This window comes from Brachycentrus maculatus, unplaced genomic scaffold, assembly GCF_059751285.1.
Source record: "Brachycentrus maculatus isolate JH-2025_06_01 unplaced genomic scaffold, ASM5975128v1 h1tg001423l, whole genome shotgun sequence".
NCBI classification, from domain to species: Eukaryota; Metazoa; Arthropoda; class Insecta; order Trichoptera; family Brachycentridae; genus Brachycentrus; species Brachycentrus maculatus.
This window is the reverse complement of record NW_028282069.1, coordinates 38,418-53,385: the sequence shown is the minus strand read 5'-3', so window position 1 is coordinate 53,385 and position 14,968 is coordinate 38,418. Positions and strand designations below refer to the sequence as shown.

The 14,968-nt window shown below is 29.0% G+C and overlaps 1 protein-coding gene across 1 annotated transcript in view; it reads right to left on the bottom strand.

Annotated features, from left to right (window-relative positions):
* Window positions 1-8,804: 8,804 nt before the first annotated feature.
* LOC148299014 (multidrug resistance protein homolog 49-like) overlaps window positions 8,805-14,968 on the bottom strand; it is a 42,542-nt gene continuing 36,378 nt past the window's right edge. The window contains exons 23-25 of the mRNA XM_088276451.1: window positions 13,488-13,634; window positions 11,959-12,067; window positions 8,805-10,317 (exon numbers count right to left, since the gene is read on the bottom strand). Coding sequence (XP_088132577.1) covers window positions 10,193-10,317; window positions 11,959-12,067; window positions 13,488-13,634 — 381 coding nt within the window. The 3' untranslated portion in view covers window positions 8,805-10,192. The remainder of the gene's footprint in view (window positions 10,318-11,958; window positions 12,068-13,487; window positions 13,635-14,968) is intronic.

Below are 14,968 nucleotides of genomic sequence, written 5' to 3'. Positions count from 1 at the left end.
CATTTTAAGACTACATAGTAAGTGTATTTTAAATTTAAATATATTATTAATAGTATGGTTGCTATATAAGGGTCGGTTGGGAAAATACAATATTTTTTGCCCACAAATTATTTGTATTGTATCGATAATTTACTGATAGTCATAATGTGTTTTAATAGTGCTTGAATATCACTTATTTATCTATTTTGAAGTCAAATGTTTTTATTTTATTATATTATACCAAAAATTCACCATAATTTGACAACATATACGATGAAGCCATGAAACTTACTAGAAATTATATATATTTATATACATATATATATATATATATATATATATATATATATATATATATATATATATATATATATATATATATATATATATATATATATATATATATATATATATATATATATATATATATATATATATATATATATATATATATATATATATATATATATATACATATACATATACATATATATATATATATATATATATATATATATATATATATATATATATATATATATATATATATATATATATATATATATATATATATATATATATATATTGGGACTAAACATAAGCATCTTTTGTAAGATTGGAATATAGAAGTCCGACTTGGCATTGGCTGGCTTAAGAGATCACTTTGTACATTCCAACGTCTACCATGCTTGAATGTATATAAATAGAGTAATTCTTGTCCACCTCCATAGTGTAGTGGTTTACGTGTTAGTCTACAGTGCATAAATTCAATTCCCAGGGTAGTTAAAATGAATCATAGTAATTTGTTTCATTAAAATTGATTCGATATTACCTTGGACTAGTTCTTGTAGCGTAGGTCAGATCATCTTACCTTCGTGTAATTTTTGATTTATGTCGATGTAATGCAGTGCCTCGTGCACCATTTTAAGCGTATAAGGTTTAGTGAAATTTTTGTTACTGAAATATATATATACAAAGTTAGATATTTGAAAATTATTGTTGTCAATTATGGGTAGAATGGTGAAGGTTTTCGAGTGTTTGAAGTGATCAATTAAACCAGCATATAAACGGTCATAAGACGCTCATATTCCTATCTTGATAATTTATTTTCTTTTGGGTCCAGTGGATATATGATTACAAAAAAATAAAACAAATTAATTTAAAAAATTTCAAATATATTATTTAATGATTTACCATTTAATTTCAGTAATAAAATGATGATTTAAATACAACAATAAAACACTTCTATAAGAAAGACCATGAATATATGTTTATTAATGTAAACACGACCAGTTCTAAATCAGAACATCTGTAGTTCTCGAAACTAGTCGTGTTAACATTAATAAATTCATTTTTAATTAAAGATTTACTAAGTTAATACAACTATTTCTTAAAATCTACTGTTACACGTATTTCGATGCGTTCCACGTCATTTTCAAACACCGGTGATTTTCACATCGAATTTTCAAATACGGTGTTTGAAAATGATGCGGAATGCATCGAAATACGTGTCACAGTAGATTTTAAGAAATAGTGGTATTTACTAAGTAAAACATATATTAAAAATGGATAGTATTTACCACAAAGCGACTGCCGAATCAATTAATGAAATTAATTAACTCAATAAAAACGGTGTTGTATAAGTATTTAATTTTAATATTTTAATCAGTTAGAGTATCCTCAATATTAATATTTAAAGCATTTACTTTGTGGTTAGTCATTTTTACTTATTTATTTTTTACAAAAAATGTTGGTTAAATAAACACAAAACTACTCACTGAGATTTTTATGTCTACCGGTTTCGAGACGTAACTGTCTCTTCGTCAGGACAATCACCACCACAGCATGCAAACAATACTACCCGTGACTACCATAGCACTATTTACACACTTAAAATTACACAAAATGTTTAAGACATGCGATTTTTAGTCGACCCTAAGACCAACATGCACTAAGGGTTGCAGCACAAACATGCGTTAAGAGCAAAGGTCAAACATGCATATTGTCGCCGAGGTCAGGCTTTGTAGCCGAGGTCAAAGTGCATGTTTCACCTCGGCTTTTAACGCATGTTTGTGCTGCAACCCTTAGTGCATCTTGGTCTTCGGGTCGACCAAATATCGCATGTCTGAAACATTTTGTGTAGTTTTAAGTGTGTAAATAGTGCTATGGTAGTCACGGGTAGTATTGTTTGCATGCTGTGGTATTTGCATGCTGTGGTAGTGATTGTCCTGACGAAGAGACGGGTACGTCTCGAAACCGGTAGAAATTAAAATCTCGGTGAGTGGTTATTTACTAATATTACTGACGTTTTTATAAAAAATAAATAAGTCAGTAAGAATATCGTTTATTGTGAATAAATTCATTACATCAATATTGTGTATAGTATTTTATTGAAATAAATGGAAATATTTTTAAACAACATCGTGGCCAAATAATAAAATAGAAAAGTGTTATAATCAATGGTAAATAGATGTTTTAAATAATAGATCGCCTTTAGACATCAATGTGCAAAGGAAGAGCTTAAAAAATATTATTAATTCATCACAGGTTTACATCATATTTCGATGATACGAATTTACTTTTCACATTGGATTTCATCATTTGTTTAGAGAGAATAAAAATGATTTATTTATTGTAACTGCAGACAGTTGGTAGAAGGAATTTCCATTTTGAACGATTGGGTAATACAGTTTCGAACAGATTAATTGAAATAAAACTTTTTTGCTGTATTTTCGTAAAAAGTTTTGCAAAATCTTTTGTTTTTTAATTATATTACAAATTAATATCTAATACGATATCATTTGGACTAAATCAATGATTTTACTATTTTTATATAATAAGAGTGATTTTGGCACATGGATGCCATTTTTTCGTCTCGAAACCATACCTGAATTATGGACAAAATGAGATTTTCCACCGTAGTGCAATCAATTTTGGAGAGCCGATTCTTACAGATTGCCGATAGATTTTCAATTATGATTATGTCTGGCAAAATTTTTGACCAGTCCAACACAGCTCATTGCTTTTGTGTGAAAAATTTCTTAATTTTTTTGGATTTGTGGCAGGGGGTTAAATCCTTCTGAAATATTCCATTACCATTTGACCTTCGTTTTTGTATCTCTGGTAGTATCTTTTCCAGTAGAATTGGGTGATACTTCTCGCTATTCATCATCTCAGTCACTGAAAGAAGCAGCCCTGGTTCATAATACGAGGAACACCCCAAAAAAAATTTAGAGGGTGTTGAAAATTATTTAAAAAAAAGTTTTGTTACAATTAATTTGTTTGATACTGTATTATCCAACTTAATGAAAATGAATTTGTGATTTCATCGGAAAAATTGTTATTTTTATGTTTATGTATTATAATTTTTTAAACTTAAAAGCCGAATTAAATTAACGATTTCTTTAAAAATGTAATAGCTAGCACGCTTGGCTACCATACTGGAGGTCTCTGGTTCGATTCTCAGGGGGGGTCAAATGAAAATAAGTGATTTTTCGTTACAATATTTACTCAATATTACCCTGTACTGGTGTACCTGAATCGGAGGGCTGATCGCCTTTCCTTCGTGTGTTAAGCGATCAAGATAACGCTGCGTTTATATGATGCAGTGCCCTTTGCACCAACGGGTTCGGATAAGGGTTTAAAGAATAATTTTGTTAAAGAATAATATTTTTCTCTAAAATAAAAACCACTCTGAAATCATGTTTATTTAAAAGATTGTGTTTTTTTCTTAAAGCACATTACGTTAATTTGACAAACTGTGGATATACCCCGTACATTTATCCTTAAATTTTAAAACAAGCCACATCCATATTTTTTTGGAATTTATATTTGAAGCACTAACTTTGTGATTTTCCATTATATATATATATATATATATATATATATATATATATATATATATATATATATATATATATATATATATATATATATATATATATATATATATATATATATATATATATATATATATATATATATATATATATATATATATATATATAAATATATATATATATTTATATATATATATATATATATATATATATATATATATATATATATATATATATATATATATATATATATAAAACGTGTTCTTGCAAGATAAAGAAACAGCACTCACCATGAAGATTGGTTTAATGGTATATTCTTATTTTTAATATATTATTAGATTAAAACCAATATTTTTAGCTTTTCCACTTTATTTTTATCTGACCAGCGACCGGGTTTCGTCTTTACCGACATCATCAGACTGGTTTTTCGGTTTGGTTCGTTACCGACATCATTTTATTGTATTCCAATTTGTAAAATCGAAATAACGAGAGTGTGTAAAATATATTAACATGTTTCTATAAACGAATTTCACTAACGTGTGTTTCTTTAGATACATAGAATTTATAAGCACAAATAAAAAAAAAATAATGCATTAATGACAGCATATGGTGATTTTTAATGTCTACATTTTTATGTTTTAAAAAAAAAATTTAAATAAAATAACATGATTTTATGGTGTTTGTGATGTATGTTTCCATAAAAACTTCCAAAAAAATTTACAAGCCCAAATATAAAAAAAAGGAATATATCATCATGAAATTATCTCCTCTTTTTTAACATTGAAAAACGTAATCACTACAAAATTAATTGATTTGTATGTTTTTCCAAAAAAAATATAAAGAATGAGTTTACAATAATAAATTGATAAAAAGAATCAATCATTAAAAAATTATATGATGATTTTTAATTGATTACTCTTTATTGCGTTTTAAAATGTAAAAATAACCTCATAAATCAATGGTGTTTTATCAATTATCAATGTGTGTTTCCATAAAAAGAAAGCGTTTAATAACACAAATACCATAAACAACTAACAATTTAAAAGTGTGTGGTAATTTTGAACCATCTACTATGTTTTGCATATTTAAAATGTAAAAATAACATCATAATTTAACGGTGATAATAGAAAAACAAAGCATTCAGACAGGAACTCAATAATTTATGAAAAAGTAAAAACTGATTTTCATTTTGTTCTCATTTTTCAAATTTTAATACATAAAAGATATATTCTTGTTTAATTTTTAATTAGAATTATTTAATTATGTTTGATTGGAAATGTTACAAAATATTGTTTCAACATTCGCTTTAGTAGTTATCATACATATTTTGGATATCTTCTCATTTTTACGTTTCAAAACATTAAAAAAAATAATGGTATATTCTTGATTTATTTTTAATTGAGGTGATAAAGAGAACTGACCATTAAATGTGATTTAATGGAAACTTCTTGTTTTTTTAATGAAAATGTTAAAAATGATGTTTTGACATACGCTTTAGTAGTTACCATGCATATTTTGATTGTTTATTTTAGATCATGCAGTTTCTGTAAATAAGTGTTATAGTATATATATATAGATTTTAGATGTTTTAATTAATGCAAGGTGAAAATTTGCAATAGAGGGATAGACAAGAATATAAAACAGTTTTTTTTTATCATACAAGCAAGTTATTGTATTGAAAAAGTATATTAGCATGATACCGTATTTTAAAATATATATATAGGAAGGTAAATATCATAACGTATTTATTGAATTATAAGTATAAAAAATATTTATGAAACGTGGCCGAGATTAACCTATGTAATTCAAAATAAAAAATGTATTTCAGTTAACACGTGTTTTATTTGACTCACCGACTTTCCGCAGGGGTAGGCAGAGAGAATTTAAACGCCACACCGATCTGTCTTCGAAAGCAATCTTCGCCTCTCCCATATCGCTCACTCATTTTAACAATGCCAAAAGTATATTTAAAAAAAACGTGATTTTTCAGGCGATCGTTTTTAAAGTCAATATAATAACATGTATCAAAATTAAATATCAAACCACTTATTCAACTTTTTACTATGCAACAGATCTCTTAAGGTAAAACCTGAAGGTTTTTTCTCCATTTGAAAATTATTTAGTATATTTAAAAAAATAATTAAACAATACATTTTCTTCAAAATGCAAAAACAACACTTTCTGCCCTGTAGCGGGTAAATATTAAGTTAAAAATATGCCGCTTTTGCTGGGATATAGTACATTTTCTGAGCATTCCAAAAACATGCACAACTGAAAATTGACGATTTTTGATATATGACGTTGTTGAAAGGAGTGAGCAATATATGTACATATGTATATGAATCTCCTCATACATACCCTCCAATTATTCCGACTCCTAACCTGACCACTCTCAAGTATTTAAGATACTTGATTACTAGACAAGTTTTCATCGGTCTTCCTCTGCATCTATTACACCAACCACATTAGCCTTATAAAATTGTTTTAGTGTATTTTCTTCATTCATTCACAGGCCCAAACAATCGCAACACACCTTACATTTCTACGTTCATCCTTCTTTTACCAACTCCATGCTTCACAAATATTACGCAACTAAATCACAATTTCATCGCTTCATAAGCATTATGAAATTATATAATAAAACAACAAACATATAGCCCTAATCACCAGTCCGATAAATTCGGTAACGACGAAACCCGGTCACTGTTCAAAAAAAATTAAGGCAAGTACTACATAGTTGTTGTTTTATTATATAAAATGCAACTCCACCAAGAAATATGTCTTCTTACTCTTATCCGCACCCAATGGTGCATAGGGCACTACATCGTATTGACGCAGTGTTATCTTGATCATTACTTATATGAAAGCAAAGTCACCACTTTTGCCCTTCAGAGACCAGTCCAGGGTAATATTAAATACCTATTAAATCACTAATATTTATTTTATTTTTTAACGTCCCATCTAAGATGAAGAAGAATATGGAAGTCTTTGCATTTACGGGGCTGACGACCGTCATAGGCTGGTTTAAGTGATCACTTTACACACGAGTAATATTCACCAATTCTACCCATTATTGACAACCACACTACTCAAATTCTTGGAAGTTCTATATATATATGAACCAATTTAGAAACCTTGTTCTTGAATCACTAGAACTTCACTAGAAACATCTATTGGCGAGATGTAAAGAAGCTTTTTACTAAGCAGAAACTCTTATATTAGAATATGAGGTCTGAATCCTGGATTATAATCACACACATGAGAAACGCCAGAATATACCATTTTCATTTTTATTATTTAAGCTTATAATTTGACCAGATAATTGGAGACAATCCAGATTTTTTGAACGAGTATTTGGACACACTTAAAATGTTGTAGATACTTATTTTCAAAAATTGAATCGTTTCAAAATGTATTTGTTTCTATTCCATTTAACCAGACTCTGCCACTGCAACAAGTGATTTTCATTCACTAAGGTGATATTTCCATCCACCAGATGATCAGTGATACATCGTACTTCGACTCTACTTTTCTTCTCTCTCTTCGACATTGGTTTATTATAAATAAGTACTACTAGGTAGCTCTAAGTAAGACTATTTTCTTGGAGACACAAATCTAAAATACCCCTGCCAGACTATGCGGGTACCCACACGATTGCGGCTATGTTGTTGTCCCCAATCTGTCACCAACATACCCACACTCCTTACAGTGATAAATAAAATCATATTTTTTTGTACAATTTATTTATTATTTTATAATATTTCTTAATACAAGTGGATATCAATGTAACAGGAAAAATGATCACAATTTTATCTTACATATAAAAACTTAAAAGTAAGAAACATGTACAAATTAAAGTATTGTATTTAAACTAAAAATAAATTATGACAATATATATATATATATATATATATATATATATATATATATATATATATATATATATATATATATATATATATATATATATATATATATATATATATATATATATATATATATATATATATATATATATATATATATATATAATATATATATTTATATATATAAATATATATATATATATATATATATATATATATATATATATATATATATATATATATATATATATATATATATATATATATATATATATATAAACCTTAAAATTACTTTTCTAACTTAATATAAGAATACTGCTGGAAACAGAGTAAATGGTGCACTGAAATCAGTTATAGCAAATGCAGCGAAAGCTGAACTGGAAGTACACAAAAATAATTTAATCTAATGAATGGAGTTGGTAGGAGAAGAATGAAAGAAGACTCGAAGGAATGCGATCTCTCAGTGCGGCAAAACCATGTGTAGTAGAAGTTACAATGGTAATATAAGGAAAGGGTGCAAAGCTGAGATAAGCATTATCAATGTAAGAAAGATATTATGAGATGGTTTATATTAAATTATATATATATATATACATATATATATATATATATATATATATATATATATATATATATATATATATATATATATATATATATATATATATATATATATATATATATATATATATATATATATATATATATATATATATATATATATATATATATATATATATATATATATATATATATATATATATATATATATATATATATATATATATATATATATATATATATATATATATATATATATATATATATATATATATATATATATATATATATATATATATATATATATATATATATATATATATATATATATATATATATATATATATATATATATATATATATATATATATATATATATATATATATATATATATATATATATATATATATATATATATATATATATATATATATATATATATATATATATATATATATATATATATATATATATATATATATATATATATATATATATATATATATATATATATATATATATATATATATATATATATATATATATATATATATAATATCTAGGTTGGAGTGGAAAAAGCTATTTACTTCGAAAAGTGCTCGAAAGATGGCAGCACTATATGTAAAAATACATATTCGATTGTTGCATACATAGAACTTTAAAAAAATTAATATAGTGTAGAATATTTATGAATATATTATAGAGGAAAATATTAATTCATCGCAAGATATGAGCACTTCAATTCACGAATAATTCATATAATATCCGTCTAAAACACTAGACGTTAATTTTTAAATGTAAAAAATACTCTATTACTACTTACGGTTAAAATTTAAAATCTAGTTAATACCATAGTACAAAAATACAAAGTCATCTTTGGAATGTTTTTTTCTTTAAAAAAAAACAAATAAATTCTTAGTCAATATAAATTATATTGAAGTGAACACGTGTTCGGCGTCAGTTAAAAGTCCAATTTTAATACTGAGATGAAAACTATGCGATCTTGAATCTGATGAAGATTCATGTAATAGCTATAGGAATATGTTAAATTTGATACGAAAAAATGGTCATTTCTGTCGATTTTTTGGACCAGCCGCTAAATTGGACCATATGGTTAGTTGAACCAGATGCTTAATAGGGCCAGCCGCTTAATTGGGCCAGATGGTTAATTGAACCAGATGCTTATTGGACCAGTCGCTTAATTGGACCAGTCGCTTTATTGGGCCAAGCGGCTAATTTGGACCAGCTGCTTATTTAAACCAGCTGTTCATTTGGGCCAGTTATTTGTTGGGCTTGCCGCTTATTTGGACCAGTCGCTAAATTCGACCTGTTACACATTATTTCCAATAGCTAAAAAGGGAGTTTTATTTATTTAAACCAGCTGCTTAATTGGGCCAGCCGCTTAATTGAACCAGCCGCTTAATTGAGCCAGCTGCTTAATTGGGCCAGCTGCTTAATTGGGCCAGCTGCTTAATTGGGCCAGCCGCCTAGTTGGGCCAGCTGCTTAATTGGGCCAGCCGCTTAATTGGGCCAGCCGCCTAATTGGGCCAGCCGCTTAATTGAGCCAGCTAATCAATTGGGCCAGATTTTAAATAAAGCCATCTTCTTTATTGACCGAGCTGCTTGTTTGAGCCAAATCTTAAAGAACGGAGAGAGCTAAATAGTGGGACCGGTTCTAAATTACATCAATAAAACATTAAATTTCTTAATTATTCGTTCAGTACCTAAATAATCTTGTAAAATAAAGAGCATTTTTATAATAAGAAATTTCCTATTTTTCTCTCATTTTCCTCAAAACACTTAGTAATCCGAACGATTCCCTGATCCGTGCGACTCACTGCAAGATTCGGATTAGCGAGCTGGCACTGTATATCTTGTCACATCCTGTTTAACTTATGCAGCCTAAATTGGGCCAACGATTTTGGTTTCCTTATTATAACATATTTCTACGCTTCGTTACTTGGCTTAGTAGTACCACTGTCCATCGCAAGAGCTTGCATGGAGTATAATTCTGCATAGAGTCCCTTCTTCGCTAGTAATTCTTGATGTGTTCCCTTTTCGGCTACTTTCCCTGGAAAAATAATAAAAAAAATAACATAAAATGTAAATTTAATAATAATAAAATAATAAATCCCTTACTGCACCCCAATGGTGCATAGGGCACTGCTTCATATAAACGCAGTGTTATCTCGATCGATTACACATGAAGGAAAGGTGATCAGCCCTCCACTTCAGGTACCAGTCCAGTGTAATATTGAATAAATATTAGAGTGAAAAAATCACTTATTTATTAAACCCCCCTGGGAATCGAACCCGGGACCTCCAGAACGGTAGGCGAGCATGCTGACCATTACACTACGGAGGCGGACAGTAAATTTACTGACATTATAAGCAACAGAGTCATGGTTTTAAGCCTAATGTATGGTAGTGAAGCACGGAGTTGACAAAAGAAGCTTAAAAGTTGACTGAATGCAGTCGGAATGAGATCTCTCAGTGCGGCAAAATAATGTATGGTAGATGTTCCAATGGTGATATAAGGAAAGGGTGCAAGGCTGAGAAAAGCATTATCCATTCATTTAAGAAAGGTGTTGTTGGGTAATATATCCAAAATAAAAAAATAAAACAAGGTTTGTTGGATTGAATTCTACATTAATTTATGTATATGTTAATACGTGACGCGTTTCGTCTTCTTAGGACACTATCAAACACTCACTGACATTATCAAAAACTAATTCACACAACAAACAATGTGTTTGATAATGTCCTAAGAAGATAAAACGCGTCACGTATTAACATGTACATAAATAAATGTAGAATTCAATCCAACAAACCTTGCTTTATTTTGGATATATTACCCAACAATTCAATATGGAATTCTACCAACTGTCTGCAGTTACAATAAATAAGAAAGGTGTGTTAATATTGTTTGAATATGTAGAACGATAAGTGAGAGAAGAATGGTAATCATGAGGCTAAAGTTGATAAAAATACAAGCAGAGAAAGGCCGAGTAAAACATGGCATGATCAATATTTCAAATACTCATAGTCAGGATAGGAGTCGTAAAGAGATGCATGTTCCACAAAGTTAATGCAAAATCAATCAATAATAGATTTTAAATATTTTTCAATCGCTGTGAAATTATAAACATAGGAAATTTGTTTTCTTTCCTTTACATTTAACCAGACTGAACCACAGTAACGCGCAGCTGGGTATGGCTAGATAATAATATTTTAATTTTTTTAAATACATATTTATGAACTAAACCATGATGGTATTCAAAAACATATCGCTCACTCCTTTCAACAACGTCATGAATAAAAGACCTTGATTTTTCAGGAGATCGTTTTTAAAGTTTAAGAATAAAATCAAATGTATTAAAAATAAGTATCAAGCCACTTATTAACCTTTTAACTGTGCAACAGATCTTTTTAGGTAAAACCTGAAGGTTTTTCTCCATTTGAAAAATATTAAGTATACTTAAAAAAATAATTAAACATTTTTTTTTTCTAAATGCAAAAACAACACTTTCTGCTCTATAGCGGGCAAATATTAAGTTAAAAATATGCTTCTTTTGCTGGGATATAGTACATTTTCTGGGCATTCCGAAAATATGCACAACTGAAAATTGACGATTTTCAATATATGACGTTGAAAGGAGTGAACGATATGTGAAATATCTTTTTTGAACTATAAGCACGCTTTTTTTTATACCTTTATCTATAACGCAAATGAGATCAGCATTTTGTATAGTGGAAAGACGGTGGGCTATGGTGATACAAGTTCTTCCTTCCTTGGCCACATCTAATGCTTGTTGCACCAGCTGAAATGACAATAATAAATTAATAAAGTGTCCTTACTATGGGAAAATAATAGCTATAAGTGTTATACGTACCACGGAGCTGCCTTCTAGAATCGTGCCAGAATGTCTGGCCCGTATGATTCTAGTAGGCAGCTCCGTGGGCCACAATGTCTGGCCCGGCGCAGGTATAACTTTAATCACTGATTTCTCTATCACCCAAGTATATTCTACCAAAAAATATTTCAGATAAATACAGTTAATCTTAGTTAATATGGTCATACAAATTGCCAGACAGGGTGTCCCAAAATTAGGGAGCCAAAATATTTATTTTAATGGTAGAAAAACTTTTTTTTATCAGAGTAGCTGATTAGTTATGAGAAAAAAAGGTCAGAGTGGAAAGGGTAAATATTATGGCAATATTATATAAATATGAGAGTGTAATATCACTAATATTTATTTTCACCCCTTCCCTGTGGATATCGAACCTAGGGCCTCCAGCACGGCAGCTAAACACGCTAACCATTACACCAGGAAGGCGGACGTATACAAATATGTCGAGGTCCTCACCAAAACTTTACATTTCAACAAAGGCAAAATAAAGGAACAGGTAAATGATCAAGAGTTATATTATTTTTTGACATCTCATCAAAGATGAAGAAGAATATGGAAGTCTGGGCATTTACGGGGCTGACGACCGTCATAGGCTGGTTTAAGTGATCACTTTACACACGTGTAACATTCACCAATTCTAACCATTATTGACAACCACACCACTCAAATTCTTGGAAGCTCTATATATATTAACCAATTTAGAAACCTTGTTCATGAATCACTAAAACTTCACTAGAGACATCTATTGGTGAGATGTAAAGAAGCTTTTTATTAAGCAGAAACTCTTATATTAGTATGTGAGATCCGAATCCCGGATTATAATCACACACATGAGAAACGCCAGAAAATACCATTTTCATTTTTATTATTAAGCTTATAATTTGACCAGATAATTTATTTACAACATTTTGAGTGTGTCCAAATACTTGTTCACAAAATCTGGATTATCTCCAATTACAGGAGTTATTTTCATATTATTTTTTGACATCTCATCAAAGATGTCAAAAAATAATATGAAAATAACTCCTGTAATTGGAGATAATCCAGATTTTGTGAACAAGTATTTGGACACACTCAAAATGTTGTAGATGAAGAGTTAATTTTATGAAAACTGTATAATGTTTATATTCTTAATTTTTTTCTCTTTTTTGTGTCTTTATTAGGTTAAATCGTTAAAAACAATAAAAAATGTATTAAAAAAGAACTCCAACAACAAGACACACAAGGTAGCTTGGTGGGTCTCTGCAAAAAAAAGTTCTAAATATATATAAATTATGATTTAAATAAATGTAGACAAATAAAAAAATAAAATAAAAAAAGAATAAAGTACCTTTTCACTTTGAGTATCCAGAGCTGAAGTTGCCTCGTCTAGAAGTAAGACTCTTGGATTACGAACTAAGGCTCTCGCAATGGCTATCCTCTGTTTCTGACCTCCTGATAGCTGTGCTCCCTTTGATCCCAGGGGGGTATCGTATCCCTTAAAATAAAATAAACAATCAAAAACAATTATTTAATAAGTAAGACAGTCTTCTCAATACTTTGTGGTTAGTCATTTTTACTTAACTTTTTTTTTTTTTTTTAAATGTTAATAATATAAGTATAAAACCACTCACCGAGATTTTTATGTCTACCGGTTTCGAGACGTACCCGTCTCTTCGTCAGGACAATCACTACTTCAGCAGTGTATAGTAATTTTCTAGTACTATAGTGACTACTACAGCAGTGTATAGTGATTGTCTAGTACTATAGTGACTACTACAGCAGTGTATAGTTATTGTCTAGTACTATAGTGACTACTACAGCAGTGTACAGTGATTCTCTAGTACTATAGTGACTACTACAGCAGTGTATAGTGATTGTCTAGTACTATAGTGACTACTACAGCAGTGTATAGTTATTGTCTAGTACTAAAGTGACTACTACAGCAGTGTATAGTGATTGTCTAGTACTAAAGTGAGTACTACAGCAGTGTATAGTGATTGTCTAGTACTATAGTGACTACTACAGCAGTGTATAGTGATTGTCTAGTACTATAGTGACTACTACAGCAGTGTATAGTGATTTTCTAGTACTATAGTGATTGTCCTGACGAAGAGACGGGTACGTCTCGAAACCGGTAGACATAGAAATCTCGGTGAGTGGTTATATATTAATATTTATAAATTTTTGTAAAAAAAAATTAAGTAAAGACAGTCTTCATTTAAAAGGGTTATTGAACATGATAGGATATTTCAAAAATCTCTAGATTATATTTGTACTAAAATTTTGACTTAAAAACTTCTTATACCAGCGGTCGACAAACTTACCAGACAAAGTATATTATTGATTCGGCATTAACTTATGGAATGACATGATGATTTTTTTTTTAAATTAAAGACTTGTATAATACCACTTAATGAGTTTTATTTCATTACACACGACTAGTTTCGAAAACTAACCAATGTTTTCATCTACAGGTGAAAAGCAAAACTGAAATAAACTGTACATGAAAACATCTGTAAGTTTTCGAAACTAGTCGTAAACATAAATAAAACTCATTGAAGTGGTATATTCAAATGTTTAATTTTAATAAAATAATCATGTCATTCCACAAATTTAATGCCGAATCAATAAATTATATGATCTATGTACACTGTCTGCCTCCGTAGTGTAATGGTCAGCACGCTCGGCTGCCGTTCTGGAGGTCCCGGGTTCGATTCCCAGGGGGGGTCAAATAAATATAAGTGATTTTTTTCACTGTAATATTTATTCAATATTACCCTGGACTGGTACCTGAAGCGGAGGGCTGATCACCTTTCCTTCATGTGTAAA